This window comes from Carassius auratus, chromosome 29 (genome assembly GCF_003368295.1).
Source record: "Carassius auratus strain Wakin chromosome 29, ASM336829v1, whole genome shotgun sequence".
Taxonomy (NCBI): domain Eukaryota; kingdom Metazoa; phylum Chordata; class Actinopteri; order Cypriniformes; family Cyprinidae; genus Carassius; species Carassius auratus.
The window spans coordinates 6,517,248-6,537,735 of record NC_039271.1 but is presented as its reverse complement, the minus strand read 5'-3'; the positions used below and the strand labels follow the sequence as shown (position 1 = coordinate 6,537,735).

Genomic DNA, 20,488 nt, shown 5'->3' with positions numbered 1-20,488 from the left:
CACCAGCTTTCAGAGAAAAGCTCTGTCTCCTCTCATACGTGATCATGTGACTGCACTGACATGACCTTTGACCCCATGCTGCACTGACCTCACAGGAGTCACAGTGTGACCGCTTTAATCCCAGACTAACATAAAGAGAGACTTATAGTAAATATATAGAATAAAAAAAAAATCAAATATATATTTAAAAAGTGAATTAAAAAGCAGTAGAGATTTAACAATAAATGCAAAAAAAACATTGAACAAAAACATAATATTAAATAATAATTATATATTATAATATTTGTATATTTACCAATAGAATTTAGAATTTTAATTATGTAACTGTTTTATACAACTTTATACACCAATATTATGTAATAAATATATTAATGAATGTATTTATAAACACAAACACACACTTTTTTAAAAGTATATGTTCATAAACTTATTAATTTATTAATAAATATATAATCTAATATTATCATTAAAAAAAATCACGTAATAAAAAGCGCATGATACTTTAACAGAATGTTTATAAAAATATATTTTATATGTGCAAAATAATAAATGTATTTTAACGTGAAAATATTAATACATATATTAATATATTATTTTAATAATAGTATATGATTATTAAATAAATAAAATAATAATAATTAGAAATAATAACAAATTATGTTAAGATATCAAACGTTTAAGATTTAAATACATGATAAATAATAATAAAACAATCATATATTCTTTTAACTATCATAAATATATTTTAATGTTAAAATATTAATACATATATTATTATATTATTTTCATTATAATTAATAAATAATAATTATAGTATGTAATTATTAAATAATTAAAATAATAATAAATAATAATTTAATATAATAACAAATTATTTTAAGATATCAAACTTTTACAATTTAAATACATGATAAATAATAATAAAACAATCATGTTCTTTTTAACTAATATTATAAATGTATTTTAATGTTAAAATATTCATAAATATATTAACATATTATTTTAATAATAATTAAAATTATTTTAAAATTATTAATTAATAATAAATTATTAAAATAATTAGATATTACAAATTGTTAAAATATCATGCTTAATAATAAAACAATTATATATGTACTTTTTAAAAAATAATTTTTGTAACTCTGCAGATTGTTGAAAGTGTAATAAATGGTGGCCTCATTGAATCAAGCATCTGACAGAAGTGTAACTGGAGCTGAAGGGCCCCGGGGTCCTTTATAAGAGCAGACAGCTGTCACTGCTCGATGTGTCCAGAGAAAACCTGAATTCAGAAGAAACAACCTTCATATCATCATCAAACGTCCAGCATCGTCATCGCTCGTGTGTCTCGCTTCTGTTAGCGAGTGTCGTCTGCGAGCCGGACTCAAGGTCTCTGATGGCTCTCAGACAAAGCATGTGAAATCTCACGGACCGTCATATTTAAGAGAAACTCGAAGGCCAAGAACACAGCGTGTCTCAAGCTCTGCAAAGCTCTGATGTAAAGCTCAGGCTTCAGCTCGACTGTGATCTTTCACACAAGCCGTCTGATGCTAAAGCGTTGTAAACAGCCAAGGTTTTAACGTTTTTAGACAAACTAATCAAATATAACCAGCACATCTCAGTCTTCAGTGAAACGCTGATCTGATTAGAGGAGCTGAAGGAGTGTTTTGTGTGATTACAGCGCCTCTGGTGGACACACGCTGCACTGCAGCTGTAATATTCCACTGGCTTTGATCGCCCCTCCCTCCCTCACTGCGTGTGTGCGTGTGTGTGTGTGTGTGTGTGTGTGTGTGTGTGTGACAGAGAGAGAGGAGGGGGGCCTGAGCAAAAGAAGCTCTAGAACGCCCTCTGTCGTCACATGACAGAAAAATACATTTTTAATGGAACAAATCAGTGTTATTTTAGTATCACTGATAAGACCAAATTAGTTTTAAGTGATATTTTTATTTTTATATTTTCACTTCAGTTTTACTTGAGTTTTGTGTTTTAGTCGTTTTATTATTTATTTATTTTCTTAAATGTCTCCTTAATTTTTTTATGTATTGGTTTTGGTTATCTTAGTACATTAAAAATGATAAACACTGCCTTAGCAGCTAGTTTTGAGATTGTATTTCAGTTAATTCAAGTCATTTTCAACGCTTTTATGTCATTGATATTCTAATATAGTTTGCAAATTTTTTTAATTCAATTTTATTTTTCCATTTTCTGTTTTAAGTTTCATTTTAGTTAAGGTTTTAATAATTTTGTTAAATATATTTTAATTCTTTATTTTAATATTTATATATTTTTTAAAAATACTTGTTGAATTTTTTGAGCGCTGATTATAATATTTAAAATTAAATACTAAAATAAATTTACGTTTGGGCTCTGTTGTTAATTGTAACCTTATATTTATTTAAAAGGGTTCCTTTTTTATCTTCTTTATTGATTTCATTACAAATTAATTCATAAAAAAAAAACCCACATTTATTAGTAAACCACTGTTTATTCAAAATCTTAATTTTTTCCCTCTGCTGCACTGAATCCTCATGTTTTTATGCAGTTATTTTAATGCATCATGTTATATTAAACCAAAGCATATTTTTTCAGATGCATGACAGGCCACAATAAGAGGACATGAATAAATAAATCAAAGAGCATCTTTGTTACTCACGGGGAACAGCACAATGGGAACGGTCAGTGTCACAGCGGTCAGCACGGCCAGACGCACCAGAAGAAGCATCGTGTCAAACTTATAGACCTTGGTGAAGGTGTGAAGCAGCTCTGCCTCCACATGATCTGAGAGAGAGAGAGAGAGAGAGAGAGAGAGAGAGAGACACAGAGACACAGAGAGAGAGAGAGAGAGAGAGAGAGAGCGGGAGGGGCGTTCAGTAACGAGTAACTTCTGGACTGGATTGTGTGCTGAAGGTGTGCATGAGAAGAGCGTAATGTACCGTAAAAGGTCAGATAGCCGAAGAGAGCGGAGAACAGGTACATGACCAGCATCGCCAGGATGGACAGGTTTGAGACGGTCTGCATCTTCCTCCGAGAGCGACTGAGAACACCAGAAACAGCTCGGTGAGATACAGCACAGGTGTTTGGGAACGTGATTAGAAGTCAATATCTGCTTTGTCGAATATTCTTCCAGTTTATCGAGAAACACTGTGCTGGGATCAGATTTTATTTGATATCTAATAGAACATAATACAAAACAATATTAACATTTCTTCATATCCTATTGTTTTTGTTACTGGACCGGAAGCCATTAAAAAAAAAAAGATTTAAAAAAACTATAATATAATATAATATAATATAGCAAACTTTCTAAATCTCAGTGTTTTTGTTACTGGACTTTATGCTATTTAATAAAAACAATTAAAAGTAAAAATAATAATAATAATAAACTACTTAAAACTATAATATAATATAATATAATATAATATAATATAATATAATATAATATAATATAATATAATATATAGCCAAATTTCTAAATCTCATTGTTTTTGTTATTGGACCTTATGCTATTTAATAATAATAATAATAATAATAATAATAATAGAAAATTAAGAATAATAAAAAAAAACACTACTTAAAATTATTTAATTATTTAATAGAGCAACATTACTTGACCTGATATTATATATTTTTTTATTATAATAAATTATTAAAAACTACTACTTAAAACTATTTAAATAATATAAATTATATGATATTATTTAAGTAATATTATATATTATTTAAATAATATAATATAATATAATGTTTTGCCATTTAAAAATACACTATTTAAATAATTACCTGTTATTGGGCAATTTTCTATTTCTATTGGCGCATTACGATTTAAGTCTTTAATTTATTGGACAGAATAGATTTATTAATTTTTTGCATGTAGAAGGTTTTCCTCACTCTTTGAGTTCGCTGTAGATGGGCAGAACTTCAGGGTGACACACGAAAGCAAAGGCGAGGATGGGAACGGTGTACACGGTCTGAAAGACACAAACACAGCAAACACCGTGATGCTCTCGTCTTTTTTCTCTTCTGGTCCGACAGGATCAATGACATGTTTGTGCATGGTCACCTGTGAGTTGAACACAAAGTATTTGGGCGTGCACATGTCCTCGGTGTCCTCGGGGTGAGGCGTGACCTGGACGGCGCTGTGGAGCGGTGCGTGAGGATCCAGGTGAGGAGCGTTCGCTGCTGATAAAGAGGCCAGCGCCGAGGCGTTGTGCAGCGAGTACAGACCCAGAGCGTCCGAGCCGTTCACGCTCATGTTTGACTCGTGCTGGTAGAAGAACGGAAGAGGACACGGCAGGATCGTCTTCTTATAGATCAGCTGAGAGAGAAAACAATGAACCACGCATGAAAAATCAGCCTCGTATCAGCCAAACAAATGATTAAATCACACGTTTTACAATCTGCACCACTGGAGCTGATGATCATTGGTGGTATTCTGCAGTGTCGACTAGACGAATCACACGTTAGTGGGCGGGGCTAGTGGAAATCGCTTCAGCCAATCAGACGGAGTATTTGCACTTAGTGTAAATAGACACTCCATATATGTAAAACGTTTATTGAAAATACAAATACAGTAGCCCATACATCTTTCTACATCTCCTGAAGCATAATAATAGATTTGTGATGTTTTTTTGGGGATAGTTCTGGAAAATATGAAAATTGCGACTGTTTTGTGGGTGAGGGTTATTTAATAAAGCTAAAACCATAAAAATGTTTACTTGTAGTGAAACAAATAATAATAATAATAATAATTAAAATATAAAATAAAAAGTATATAAATAAATAAAAGTAATGTAGTAATGAAGTAAATGTACTAAGCTTAAACTAGAATAAAAAATAAATAAAAAATATATTTATTTTAGAAGAAAAAGACTGATAATTATCATTAATCGATTATTAAAATATTAACTAAAATTAGATATAAAATGCTCTGAACAGGGTTATTCTAGTTAACTAAAACTAAAACATAACATTTAAATTTAATTAACATAAATATCAAATAAAATATAAAAAACTCTCTTTTTTATTAATTTAAACTATGTAATAAAATAACTAAAACTAAAATTAAAAACTACACAGACATTAGCTAAAAGCTAAAACCATAAAAAATTTTTACTTGTAGTGAAATAAATAATAATAATAATAATAATAATAAATAATTAATAATAAATAAAATGTAGATAAAAGTAATGTAGTAATTTAGTAAATGTACTGAGCTTAAACTAGAATAAAAATTATTTTAAAATATACTTATTTTAGAAAAAAATAATTTGAAAATGATCAATCGATTATTAAAATGTTAACTGAAATTAGTTATTAAAGACTATAAACATGGTTATTATAATGAACTGAAATTAAATGCATAACATTTTAATTGACTTAATTAATAAAAAAAATATTTATTTGATATTTATTTTTAGTTAAACTATGTAATAAAATAACTAAAACTACAATTAAAGAAATTTAAAAACCACAGACATTTTTAAAAAAAAATACTAAAAATGAAAAACCAATCCGTTAAAAATATAATAAAAAATATGAATAATTCAAAATATGAATAAAATCTATAATGGTATCTGAAAGATACTAAGTGAACATTGGTTTGGAGCTAGTAAATGATTTTAATTTTGACCGAGGTACTCTTACTGACACATGAATGCTGTACCATCGTCTAAAACACACTGGCATGAGAGCGGAGAGGAAAACAGCGTCAGTAAACGTACCACTCCCAGGAAGAACACCATGCACGAGAGCGAGAAGCCGCTGGTGTAGCCCAGATACCCTGTGAGACGAGAACCAGTTAGACTCGCTTCACGAACACAAGCTCTCTCACACGACAAGATCAGTCTTACCCAGGTTCTTCAGCAGAGACAGCGGGAGAATGATGCCCACGGACACAAACACCACCAAATAATTCCCGTCCAGGTACCATTCACTGCACAGAGAAGAACCCATGCAATCCCTCAATACATGCTACTAGAATATACAATACAGACTGTTTCAATGCAGCTGCACTGAAATAAACAAGAAAACATTCATAAAATGACTTCAGTTTCAGCAGACAGCTCTACAGAAGTGTCATTAGAAGCAAAGTTACTAATGCTAAATGCTGTTTAGTCTTTTTCTTGGAAATGCATCAAAATTAAGTGTGTTTTCAGACAAAATATCTGCTAAATATATTAGCTTTTAGCATAAACTTTCTTAATTTTGATACATTTTTCAAAAAACAAGACAATTTCTGAAACATATATTTTTTAATTGTTTTTATATTTATTTCAAATATATTCTAAAACATAATGATACATTTTAAAATTACATAAATGTTCATACATAAAAAAAACAAACAAAAAAAATTATATATATATATATATATATATATATATATATATATATATACAAATTTTATTAACAAAAAAATAATATATATATTTTTTCCTTTTAAAAACGTAATTTGTTTGGAGCCCACTGGCAGATATTTGTTCTTGTTTTAAGCAAAAATTAACTTAATTTTGATAAATTTTTCACAAAACAAGTTGTAATATATTTATTAATTATTTAAATATATTCTTACGTTTTTAAGGGGGTCATTAGAAGCAAAATGACATGCTATTAAGTCTTTCTTGGAAATGCATTAAAATTAAGTGTATTTTCCTTTAAAAAAAAAGACAAAATATACTTAATTTTCCTTTGATATATAATAAATATACAATATACAAATTTAATTACCAAAAATTATATATCTTGTTTTCCTTTTATTTTTCGGAGCCCACTGGCAGATATTTGTTCTTGTTTTAAGCAAGAATTCACTTAATTCTGATACATTTTTCACAAAAACAAGTCGTAACATATTTATCAATTATTTAAAATATATTCTAAAGTAAAATATTAATACATTTAACAATTATAAATATTTTAAACTATTTAAAGTGAATATAATTTCATTTACATAAAAAAAAATCTTATTCAAACTAATCTGAATCTTTAAAAATAACACATTTTGAGAAATCAATACTTAATATATCTTGATTTAAGGATGTTTAAATATTTGTAATGGTAAAAAAAGATCAAAATACTGAGGAAGAACATCGTTTTGCATTTAATTGTACAAATAATATACAAATAATAAAAATATAGATTTTTTGTACACATTTGATTGATGCATCGATCCATATCTCTCTCCACAAACTACAGCAAATTTGCATCATAAATCAGATATTATTCTTTAATTCACTGCTATACAGACACAAATACTCATTAAACCTCACTGGGACTTACCCAGAGTTCTCCTGCAGCCCGAGAAAAGCTTTAATCACCTCTGGAAGCTCGTATTTGACTATAAACAGGTAGCTGGACATGGCTGAAGACGAACCAAACACATTAACGTCACATCACTCGCGGTAAAAACTAAAGAGTCAAGCGATTTTAAAGATAACACCTTTACCTCCGATATTCTGCAGAGTTATCGATCCAAAAGCTGCCATTTTTCCCGGCCATCCGAACGCTTTCTCTCCGAGCTTCTCGTAGATCAGCGAGCCTGGAGTCAGAGGACATTATAGCATCGACTGCATGCTTCGGATATTAACGTGTTTGTTTGTTATCGTGTCAAACTCACCTCCTTCTTTGGCCGTCACTAGTAACAGATGAACGGAGTAAAGCGACAGGATAGCGACTCCAAGCAGGAGAATGCTGGAAAAACAAAATAAAAGTCAGAAATCCATTGACTAAAATATAAAACATCATGCGTTCAAATGCAAACCCTTACGAAAAATTCGTTTATTCAAGTGTGCTATTAGTATAACCTCCTTTTAAACTAAAAGTATGCTTTGGAAATGCTATGAAATATATTTAAAATAACATATACTTACAAAAAGTCTAATATATTTGAGATACTCCTAGAGAATCTGTGTTTTCATTGTTATACTCTAGAGGGCGCTAGTACACATCATCTGCACAGAATTTCCAAGAAAACACAAGTGAAGAAGAAAAAGGAAGAGCAGATGCTAACACATGTAATCTAACACGATCATCTGACGTGAAACAACATCAAAACTGTAACGTTATGGAATAAAATGTGGACTGATGAAGAAGTAATAATTACAGTTGATCGACTCCATCGACGTTTTGATCATCTTTCTGATTCCAATTCATAGTCTTTTTTCAGCTTTTTGTTCAAAATGTTATTTCTTCATTTTTATTAAACTTACCCACATTAAAGAGTTAAAAAATAACGCATGAAGCTAGAATATTTTGTTTTTAGTTTACAAGCAGATGCTCTGTTCTTTCTTTTAGATGTTTTTATGTTCAGATATTCATATAACAATAAATATACAAATTATAACCTAAATAGGGACATAGTAGTATAGTAGTATGATGTAAAGTTCACTAAAAGAAAACTGAGTATACTTGCATATAAAGTAGTTAACAGAGACTATACTTCAAAGTGTATTTAAATCAGTAAACCTGTAAGTTCACTTTTAGTATAATTGCAGAACAAACTACAAACACAGAGGTAGACTAGTTGTGCACTCAATGTTTGCTACTGTTATACTTAGTAAAAGTATACTTTTATATACTAGAAAGTGGGCCAATTTAGTCCCAAGGAGTATTGAAACACAATACTCTTACAAGTATACTACTAGAACACTGATATTTGTTTACTTGCTTCATAAAGTATACTTAAAGTGTACTTAAGTATACTAAATAAAATAAACTTGAAGTATACTACTTTTTGGTAAGGGTAGTCGCTTAGTTAGCAGGGAACAGTCTTAAAGTAATGTTTATGGAATGTTCTTATAACGTTAAGAGGAAACGTTCCGGGATCAACGTTCTAAAATATTCTATTTGATGAACATTCTAAGAAACGTTTTGTAACGCTTAAATAACGTTCTAATAACGATAACATTTTTTAAATATAAAAAAATAAACATTTAACTTTTAAATAACGTTACAACTGGACATTATAACATTTTAGAATATAACATGTACATTTTTAAATAATGTTACATTTTGTGTAACAATAAAATTAGTAGAACGTTGGGAGAAACGTTCTTGTAACATTTAAGTAACATTCTAACCACAACAAGACAACGGGACTTTTTAACATTTTACAGTATTAAAAATAAACTTTTTTGTAACCTTTAAATAAGGTTAAACATTTGTTATTTATCATACGTTCTCATATCTATTTTTTTAACAGTTTTGCACAGTCATAAATTTGCTTTCGTTAAATACCATTTTGATTTGCTTGGGAGGGGTCACAATTTCTATTTTGGTGCTTTGTATTAAAACCATTTTGAACCACAAAGATCATAATTACTCATTTGAATAGTAGATAAGTCAGCTTTTAATGATTTTTCTCCTATTGATGGTATTTTGGAGGGGATCTTCAACGCACAGACACACACATGAGCGGCCTGTATTTAGAAAGCGCTTCAAAAATAAACCTCAGCTAATGTTGCAGCATGTTACTAACAAGACGATCCCAAACATGCTGAAGAGCATCTGACCTAGAGAAGAGACTCGAAACTTTGCCTGAGAGTTTTAATTACCAGCCAATCAAGTCCACAGTTAATTAAATGATATTAAAAACAATTAATATCCAGAACAAGCTACAGCTCGCTGGTTTACAGCCCATAAATCAGTCTGATTCTGTCTCTGCTGGAGGTGTGTGTACACCGCTGCCTCCTGCTGGCCATACACAGCTGACTGCTGTCAGTCACACACGCACGCGCACACACACACACACACACACACACACGCACACATGCACTCTTTAACCCTTCACTGAACAGCAGACCACAGCCGCTGGCTAAATATAGCTACATAGTTTCTTTGCGATATGCGCGGTGTAGCGTGTCACAGACAGGAGAAAACATTCTCTGATAAGAAGCTCTGGAGGTTTCTGGAAGTACTACTTTAACTAAAGTCTGGGCTGGAGCAGACATTTCGACTTTTGAAACCATACAGAAATAGAATTTAGTTTTAGTCATATTTACTCTATATAGTTTTTATTAATTTTCATTTCGGTTTCAATTAAAAAAATTAAATAAAGCCTCTATTTTTTTTTATCTGACAGTCATTCATTCATGGTTTCAAGTTTTTAATGATTGCTGCGGTCTAACTGTAAAAAGAAATGCTACATTTAAAAAAAAAATAATAATAATGAATATTAAATATATATATTAATATATTATATATATATATACATATATATATATATACATATATATATATATATATATATATATACACATATACATATATATATATATATACATATATATATATATATATACATATACATATACATATATATATATATTTATATATTTCTTTTTTTGTATTATTATTATTATTATATGTATTTTTATTTATTTAAAAAAAAGCTATTTATTTTATCCTGAAAAAATCTGGCAAACAAAAAAACAATGAGGATCTCAGTTTGAGTGTTTGCATTAAATGTGCGCACAAATAATAAAAGAGCCTAATTTTATTAATTAACTTAATACTTAGAAAGAAGTGATGACACAATATTAATTTGACTAGAGCCTACTTTCCAACAGATGCATTTCTTCAACCAGGATTATGATTGGCTGAAAGTTCTGGCACCTCATTAATATTCATGAGTTCTATATCATGCTCCTCCCATTTTATACTTTATGCAAATACTCACACAAACAGTATGATGCCAGTGTTGGCCATGGCGAAGGACAGTCCCAGAATTCCACTTCCCATGATGGCGTTACTGAGGTTAAAGACGGACATCCCGAACGATGTGTGACCCGGGTGCTGAGAGACCGAGAGAGAGAGAGAAAGAGAAAGGGTTAATCAACAGAGAGAGAGAGTGTAAATTTGTGAATGAGTTTCAGAATCTTACATATTCTTCTTCATCATATTTCTTCTTCTTCATGATGCCATTGGTGAGAAACTTCTGACTCTCTCCGTCGTCCTCATCCAGAAACTGGCTGTAACACGTGAATACAGACACCTTGTTAAGGCATTTCACAGGTTACATGATGGATCCATGCATGAATATGTCATCACACCATGTTGTGCATGTGGAGATCAAACACACACAACAGAGACTCTGACCTGGCCTTCTCTGAATCGATGGGCGTGAAGCGATCGTCCACGCTGCTTTCGTCGTCCGCCTCTGTGCTCACTTTCTTCAGCTCCAGACGGTCCATGTTCACAGATTTGGTCTTTGGGAAAATGGCTGGAAGAAGTACCAGAGAGATTTGGTTGGAGCTGGAACTGACACCAGGAAGCAGCTCTATAAATAAAAGATCAATACATCATTCACAGTGTCTTCATTTGACTTTTTTAATCATAAAGAATGAGTTAATGCATCCAGATTCTAGCAGCTATTCCAATTAGTTAACAATTCCTATTGCAATGCAATTCTGGGTCCATCCTTGTCGTTGTCTAATGACAATAAAATCTGGGCAAAAACATCTGTCTGATAGACAAGTTGGTGCTGCAATATTGACATTTTGCTGGTTCTTTGCCCATCAGTTTCAAAGACCGCAAGCAACATGATCTTTCACCCATGGACAACGAACAACGGTCTGTTGTGGCACCACGAGGGACCTTTAATGCAAAACATTGTCCAAATATGCCAAACCAGACCATGCATTTGTCCATTTGCATGAGAGATGGACGAAAGAAGATCAAGAAATGCTACAAGCCAGATTTGAGCTTGCATGAGCTCAATAATTGATAAGCCACAGCTCCAACATGATGATGGTTCATACAAAAGTGGAAACACTTCCGAAAAAGTGGATTTCAGGAAGACGTGTGTGTCGTATTTTAACGTTCGGCCCGGAAACAAAGATGTTGTGACTCCAAACCATCACGAAAGAAGAAATACAAAGAGTTGTGTAGACAACTGTGACGACGAGCGCTTATCAGGATATTCAAAAGTGTGTAAATGTTTAAAGTTCGTGGCATAGAATCGTTAAAATATGTCAGAGTTTTACTCACTATTTTTTTTATTATAGTGGCGACATTTCCACACCCCAAAACGTGACGTTTAATGAAAAGAATCTTCTTTCAATGGAAAACAGCCAAACCCTGCCTGAAAAGTCGCTAAATGTCGCTAGATGACATCATCGTCTAATTAGCATATTCATGACGTAAGTGCGTCGTACTGTCTTGCCTCCCTGCGCTCACGTACTGTATTTCAATGCATCCAAATTCTCAATAAAACTATTTTTATTATTATATTTGAATGTTTCTGTTGTCAGACAACGGAATGAGTTTTATAATGACTGAAACGCGGTCCATTAATACTACATAACCAGCTCCTAAAATCATATTCACGACATTGGGTGATAAAATCAAATACACATACGATTAAGACAATGGTTGTGCTGTTATTTCGGCTATAATTGCATTATAATTAATTCTATATTATATCAACTATATAATAATCTATATTTTTAATATTCTATATATTTTATATTATTGTAAGTCCAGTTTTTATTGACTTTATTTCAGTTTTCAATTCATGATTGTTAGTTTTAGATTCAGTTAACCCAATTATTTTTATTTTTTTAAATATTTTAACAACCTTTATTAGCTAAAACTATAGAAACAATTGTTCGAATAATTTCAGAGACACAATAACATAACTTTTTTATGTATAGGATACATTTTAAATCAGTTATGTATAGCACAGTAACCCTGAAAAATACACATAGTGCCTAAATTAAAACAAAAACTAAACTAATACAATCTGGAACACAGTATGTCAATGATCCTAAAATAACATTGATTTGGACCTAGCCTTCAGTGAGCTGCTCAGATCTTTAATATGTGATATGTTGTAATTACAATCACACACACACACGTCACTATTGCTGGATTCAGCAGTTATTTCCTGTAGGACTCCAGCTCCACAGAAAGGCTGTGTTTGTTCAGTGTTTGGGTTGAGGACTCATGTATCTGTGTCTGATCTGCTCCATGACGCACTAGCTCTGGAATCAGCCGCGTTTAGCTGCGCGCCGACACACACCTGTTACGAGCGCACAACGCTCACTGGCCTCAGGTCTGCTATTTCCAGCCCATGCAAGGCACAGACCGTCCTGAAAACCATTCCCTGAGCGTCCAGCAGGACGGAGAGAATTACATAAGAGCCAGTTAATAAGCCAACACACCGCAAAACAATTCTTACACCCGGTTACCCACAATGCTCCCCTTCACCGACACAAAGCCCTCATTGATAGGATTCATAAACGCGGCCAGAGAAACCGCTGAACTATAGACTCATGGAAATATTGCACAGGACTGAGGAAGAACGCAGATGTGGTGCATTTACTGGATTCACACACCAGAACATAAAGTAAACCATTTTTACTGTGTGCAATCAGACAGTTACTGCTTCTAGAAAACAACAGCAATATGTTAAAACACACCAATGTTTAATTGAACACTAATACAGATCAGAATAAACACTTCTGCCAAGTAATGCAATGTTGCAATTTGATTTTACAGCAATGCATGAGTTGGAGTCTGTTTTTAAGTTTAATTCAATATTTTTGACCTTTCTTTGCTATTGTCTTGGAATTGTTTTATTCAAATTTTTTCAATGCACCATTTATTTTTACCAAGTATTTTTATCAACATTTACAGCAAAAAAAAAAAAAAACATTTTGTACCTTTTGACCTTATCCTATTATGAATAAATGTAAATAACTTTACCATGACTCATAAGGTAAGGTAGATAAAAAAGGTACAAAAGTGGGGCTAAACCTTTTAAAAAGGCTCATTTTGGACCTTTTTTTTTCCCTAAAGGAAAAATGTTAGTATCTTAAAGATACATGTTCTCACCTACATATTAGTGCCTATATTGTACAAATTAGTATCCTTTAAAGGGGGAAAACTTTTGTACCTTTTTTTTCTGAGGGTGCAGCAAAGCATAACAGAAGATTCTGGTTCATTAGTCTGAACTAAGCATTTTAACATGTAACTTCAGCCCGAAAGAGATCAAGTCTAAGAACAAACTCTAGCCTTGTTAAACCAGCCTAACCAGCAAAGACCCAGATGGACACGGTTAATGAAGTATGACCACACCTTTAACTCCAGGACACACTGAGAAACATCTGTCAGCCTCAAATCACTCATTACACCAGCTCTCAACACAGCAAAACTCATCGGGACTAACCACTGAAAGCAGAGCTAGAAAAACAGTAGATGGAAATGCCTTAAATCGTTTGTCTTTGACAGCAAAGACATCAAATGGAGAACCTCAGCATCTCAGACATTTCTGCTGTAATCTCATGCATTTTGGAGAAACTAGAAAATAAACCATCGAAACCGAACTGTTGACATGCAGTTCAAGTGAAACCAGTGTGGACTGGTCTTAAACCGGTCTTAGTTGTGCTGTCCTCATGAATGTCTCCAAGCAGCTGGAGTGTTTACGACGAGAAACACTCGCTCTTCAAAGGGAAACGTATGTGTTTGTGCTTGAACCAGCATTCTTCAATCTGGACTCACACACACACACACTTACACACACACACAAACTAAAGCACCAACACTGAGCAACCAAACGCAAAACCCAAAGATCTCCTCTAGCTTTAACATGCTTATAATGTATTAATGGTGGTTTGGTTACTCACAATGAAAGCCGTTAACAAGCAGGACACTAGATGTGTTCACAGAACAAGGATGAGCTTCGTTTTTTAGCCCTGGAGGTGAGTGGAAGCTTTAAAGAGCATTGGGAGGGCCCACGTCATCCAATCAGAACACTCCAATTGTCAACCACTCAGAGCGAAGCTCCGCCCCCTCTCCCCTCCACCTGCTTCACTGAAGGCCACACGGGCTTCCAGAAATGAGTTCGAGATAAGGCGACGTGTTGCATCAACTTCTGTTTGCACTGGGGCAAGAATCTGGGGTCACTCGGACTCACGGACGCAGATATTGAAGACTCACTCTGGGACGCCAACCAGCAGCCGCCAATCTGCATACGCTACAGAGGTGTGTGCAAAACACACATACGGACACACACTCCGGGGTCACTGATCCAAACCACTTCATTCAACTCAGATCAGAAGTCTTCCTAGTGCCATTTGAGATATGGGAAAAAATTACCAACACAAGAAAATACTGGTGAATTTTGTAAAAAACTGGAATAAATATGGTGGAAAATTAGCATTTAGCTAATTGTTTTGTTTTATGTAGTTATAGATCAACATTACATCCAATATCATCCAAATTAAGTACTGACCACCAATACACTAGTAGCACACAGTCCCAGTTATTTGTACATTTTGGTAAATAGTCAAGTAAATATTATATAAAATATGTGTTCATATAACGTTTTGTATGTTATTTAACTAATGATCACCAATATACTAGTGTGCTACATTCTCAAATATATCTCAAATTTTTGGTTGATAATATTATGGTAATAATTGTGTAAAATGTGTTCAACTTTAACATTATATCCAATGGCAGAACTCCAGATGTCTAAAAATTGCCAATTGAAATACTGGCCACCAATGGTTCTCCATTTCCGATTTCAGTAAATATTAAAGTAAATGTTCTGTAAAATGTGCTCAGTTGATTTCTTGTATCATGAAGTTATCATTTTATCAGATAGCAGTACTCCAAATCTCTAAATGTCAATATTTGGTCATTGAAAAATCCATCAGTGCCAACTGAAATACTGAGTTTTATAGAATTAGTACTGTAACTTGCCATTTAACAGCTGCTTTTATCTAAAATGGTGAATTTATTACTGGCTAAACCACCCTGGAGCAACACTGGCAGCATTTAACCAGTGTGCCACATCATCCCAAAACATACAATCCCAATCAAAGCAATCCAGCCAAAGGTGATCCATTTAAAAAATTGCTACACACAAAAATAAGACAAATTATGGATGGACATTGGGCTTCTGAATGTCGTCTCATGTTATGTTAGTCATGGTCAAAAACCAATCATACCGTCTTGATGCAGGTGCTCCAATCTCAAGGAGAAAGAGTCTTCCTGTGGCCAGATGCCTTTCCTTATATGGAGACACTCAACACCGCCAGCCAATCAGAAGCTCCGGCTCAAGGGTCAAACACACAACGCTCCACAGAAACACAACACCTCACACTCACAGAGTAATGTATAATAGATTCAATTACTAATTTGCTAAAAATACAACTAAACATTCTAACTTAACAGACAAAGAATAAAATAAAATCTAGTTCCTTCAACCTCAAAATAAATCCAAATATATCACCCTCAAACAAACCAACACTTCAGACGGAGTCAAACTAGCACGCTCAACCAGTGCACCAAAAATTAACCCAAAATTTGGTATTTAGACACTATTTCTTATAAGAATGAGAGCCAACACAACAAAAACGTACTCAACCTTATTTCTACAGTACACTCTACAAAATCTTCATAATGGAAAGGGTCCAGATTTAAAATTCAAAGCTTTTTATGTTTCCATATATATATGGAAACATGAAAAGCGCCTATCAAACACATCTACCTCATCAGCTCATTAGTAAAGACTCCTAGACCTGAAATAGATGGCTCAGATAGGAGAGATGTCCAAAATGTGTACTGCTGGTGTGCTTCCAGGAACCACGTTGGGAAACGGCCCAAACTTTTTCGTGGCTTCTAGTTCATGGTATCTTGTAGCAGCATGCACAGGCAGAAGATCGCCATCTGCGCAGTCGTCGGCGTGGGAGTGGTTGCCATGGAAACAAGAGGAAGGATGAGAAAGATGGAACAATGGGAAGCAACATTCCACATTCCCGGCCAAGAACTGCGACTCCGGACGAACCGTCCCAAGCAACACACAATGATTTACACGTGTGAGATTTCACTGTTAACCTGCATGCTCTCTCAGTGCTATTATTTCTCTGAGCGCTCAACGGGACTCATGTTCTCCTTCAGCTCTAAGATTATCCAGCCTGACCCTTCCTATGGCTCTAGATTACATTACAGAAAATATATCAAGCAGCAGAGAGACGGACACCATCTCACAACGCTGCTTTACCTTTGCTCCATAAAACTTAAAACCGACCTCTCATACTTGCATTTTCAACATATACTTGTATATGTTCACCCAATACCCCAAATTTGGCATAACAGCAGCTGAGATGCTCCTTCGTCAGCGTGCCAAATTTGACAACTTTTTATTATAAGATCGTTGGGCTTCCGCAGATTTACCTCCAGCAGAAATGACAGAAAACAAATAAGAGAAGCGTTGCTACACAGCTTTGGTGCCTGACCCTTTACAAAAACTGCTTGACTGACTTAAAAATTGGATTGCAAATACAAAGAGTTTCAGATGTTTATTTTCTGCTTGTCATATGTCCTTGGTTTCATCTCTCTGTCCAACATCTTATCAGTCTATCGATTTGCTCATTGCTTGTGACATCAGTGACGTAGCAGAACACATAATGGACTGTCCTGAGCTGCTCGCGTTAATTATAATGTAAGATGAGCAGAGCCATGTCTAGAGACGCAAGGATGGACTTTTTTTCAAAAACCACTCAAAAAACACTAGTGTTGTGGTAAAAACTACTAAGTTATCATACATCAACGTTTTGGCAACCGTCCAGAACACTGTAGTATTGCAGCACTGAGATTTTCCATGGACTCTCATGTGTCATAAAGACACCTTCTTATAATTATGATCATAATTAGCATGAATATCATGTCCAATTTGAATCTGCTGACAAAGGCTGATTAGACGATAGTGGAAATTCTGTGCATGTGGCTCAGAACGACTGGAACATTGTGGCTTCATCCGTGTTTGTTCTCTGAGGTTATTTTCGGTCTTTGAGTTTGCACCAAAATTACAGTTGGGTCCAAGAATCAGTTCTTTTTCTGAAGCGCTTTCATTATTTAAAAAAAAACACTGAACCCATGATATTAAAGCATTCAATTTTTTGATTGCAATCAGAAATAACGATGCGGTGATATACGCAGTTATTGTGAAAAAAACGACTGTATTTTCTGGAATAAAGGTTGCTTTTTATAATATGAAATGTAATGCAATTTATATTCCGAAGCAACTTTTAAAATGCAATTTACATCAAGCATGTAAACGTTAAGATTCATGCAGAATGACTGAAAGTTTGTGAGCCCATTACGCATTACACACAGCTTCAGTTTCACTTTAAATTGATTTCGTCTAAATTTCCGAACGTAATACAACGCAGCTAAAAGCGAATGTTCTCAGAACTTCTGAACAAATGTTCTTTCAGTAACATTCACTCAAAAGTTATCTGCACATTAATTATGTTTTCAAAATGTTAGCATAAAAACATTATTTATGGAACATTATTGTTCCTGAAACGTTTTAGTTGGACGTTCCTCTAACACTTTTTAAATGTTGCTACTTTTTTTAGAATGTTCGGAGAACTTTCAAAAGTAACATTCTCATAATGTTGCTCAGAGAACATCAGAATACTGTTTTCATAACCTAATGGGAACATTAGCAAAATGTCCTTAGAACATATTTTGTTAAGCTGGGAAAATGTAACTTATATAAGTTACTTTAAGTGAATTTTAGTGACTACACTATCCGACTCAAATGATTGACGGCTATCATTCATCTCTAACTGAAACTGGGAACGCAGGTTAGTTCAGATTTATGAGCCACTGTTTAAATTGTGTAAGCGGACAAGGGAAAGTTTACTTTGAGCAGTTTTACTATGCTGGGGCACAAACAACCCAGAGTTAACACACACAGAGTTCATGAATATGACAGACGGCCGAGGCGCCGTGATGGGTTTGGATTATGAATATGATCATAAATCATTGATGCCATAAAGAACATAAAAATAAAATAACAACTTTATGCCAACAAACAAACACATCTCTGTTAGTCATAACCGGTTCATGGTGTAAAGTTGTAACGTTGTAAATGTTTTCATTATTTTGAAATACAGTCAAACAAACACAATAAAGCTATAATCTATGTAACGGAAGACCCTTATAACTCAGACTCTAAATTAATAAGAGTTATATGCAAGCATGCAATGCCAATAATTACTGGCCGGTCATGATTTATAAAAGGTGCATCCAGTGTGTGTGTGTGTGTGTGTGTGTGTGAGAGAGAGAGTGAGTTCAGCATTGGTGGGCAGAATGTTCTGGATTGGGATAAACCTCAATACAACTGCAGCACATGGAGTTACTCCTTCTCATTTCTATGCTACTTTGCCAGTTTAGTATTTAAATGCAGAAAGTGGGCTTCCTAAAACTACTCTTACATGCAAATCAGTGTAACGATCCAGAAAAGGTGGATTTTGTTTCTGTTTTGTAAGTCGCTAACTGAGTCTGTTGAATGCACAAAAGATAAGAGTGTCTGCTAAATGCATCCATGTAAATGCAAATTAAACGGAAACAATATTTTTCCTCTGTAAACAGTTGTAAAGCTGACATGTGTTGCTTTTATAAAGTTCGTTTTGGATGCCGTTTCCTAACAGCACTTCACCACAAACAAGGATGTGCATCACAAACACGCATTTCTTCCAGACATAGAGCTAAAAAGAATAATACAAATGTTGTTAAACACTTGATATGAGAGTAACTCTGCGCAACGTGTGTGTTTAAAGCCTTAAAAGCTGCAGGTTGAGTTGATTGACTGGTGCAACGAGCTCCGGCGCGCGCCAAACACAATCGCTTTGTGTGCGTGAAACCAACACAATACCGTTCACCAAAACATTACAGATGCACGCTGAAAACACCGTTTCTGGATTATATCGTTCAAATGCGCGTTATAATGTTTCAAACATGTTGCTTTAACGTTTGCACGCGCAAAAGTGTAATAACAGCAATTAGAAGTTTTCTTTTCCGTTCAGTGATGCTTCTGATGCATCGCTTCTGTCTCGCGCCAGCGTCAAACCGTGATGCTGCAGAAGCGCAACATCAATGTTTCACTTTCATTCTCTTATTAAATGAGTGTCTGTGTGTATGAACCCACCTGGATCCTTCTGAGAAGCAGCGCAGAGCTCGCAGGATGAAGAGACACTGGCGTCGCTCCTCCAGAACAGACCCGCTTTTGGGCTGGGAGGAGCGCGTGGAAATTTCCACCATGTGATGATGGCAAACCCTCCACGAGCTTCAAATTACACCAACACACACACACACACACACGGTGATGGTCGGGGGTCTTCATGAGGGGCTGCAGAAGTGTGTGTAAGATCATGTTGGTCCTCGAGGGTGTCTGGCCAGTGTGTGTTCTGTCGAGGCTTTTGCGAATTTTATTTTATTTTATTTTATTTTATTTATTTTATTTTATTTTATTTTATTTTAAACCTTCTTTATTTTAGTTTTATTTTAAACCTTCTTTATTTCATTTTGTTTTATTTTAAACATTCTTTATTTTATTTTATTTTAAACATTCTTTATTTTATTTTATTTAATTTTAAACATTCTTTATTTTATTTTATTTTATTTTATTTTATTTTATTTTATTCCCAGCCTCACATTTCAAGGGTGTTAGGCATGTTTTTATCATGGCTTTTGTTAACCA

The 20,488-nt window shown here is 33.8% G+C and overlaps 1 protein-coding gene across 4 annotated transcripts in view; it reads right to left on the bottom strand.

The window, feature by feature from the left end:
• LOC113047908 (sodium-coupled neutral amino acid transporter 4-like) overlaps positions 1–20,062 on the bottom strand; it is a 24,594-nt gene extending 4,532 nt beyond the window's left edge. Inside the window, exons 1-13 of one of the 4 annotated variants that reach the window (XM_026209282.1) lie at positions 19,937–20,062; positions 11,086–11,266; positions 10,871–10,958; positions 10,667–10,782; positions 7,607–7,680; positions 7,436–7,528; positions 7,270–7,351; positions 5,847–5,929; positions 5,718–5,776; positions 4,058–4,312; positions 3,886–3,965; positions 2,931–3,031; positions 2,651–2,775 (exon numbers count right to left, since the gene is read on the bottom strand). In XM_026209282.1, coding sequence (XP_026065067.1) covers positions 2,651–2,775; positions 2,931–3,031; positions 3,886–3,965; positions 4,058–4,312; positions 5,718–5,776; positions 5,847–5,929; positions 7,270–7,351; positions 7,436–7,528; positions 7,607–7,680; positions 10,667–10,782; positions 10,871–10,958; positions 11,086–11,180 — 1,251 coding nt within the window. In that variant the 5' untranslated portion in view covers positions 11,181–11,266; positions 19,937–20,062. Of the gene's footprint in view, positions 1–2,650; positions 2,776–2,930; positions 3,032–3,885; positions 3,966–4,057; positions 4,313–5,717; positions 5,777–5,846; positions 5,930–7,269; positions 7,352–7,435; positions 7,529–7,606; positions 7,681–10,666; positions 10,783–10,870; positions 10,959–11,085; positions 11,267–14,615; positions 14,828–19,936 lie in introns of those variants that run through there. The other 3 variants (XM_026209284.1, XM_026209281.1, XM_026209283.1) reach the window with 3 other exon arrangements.
• Between the last annotated feature and the right edge of the window lie 426 nt (positions 20,063–20,488).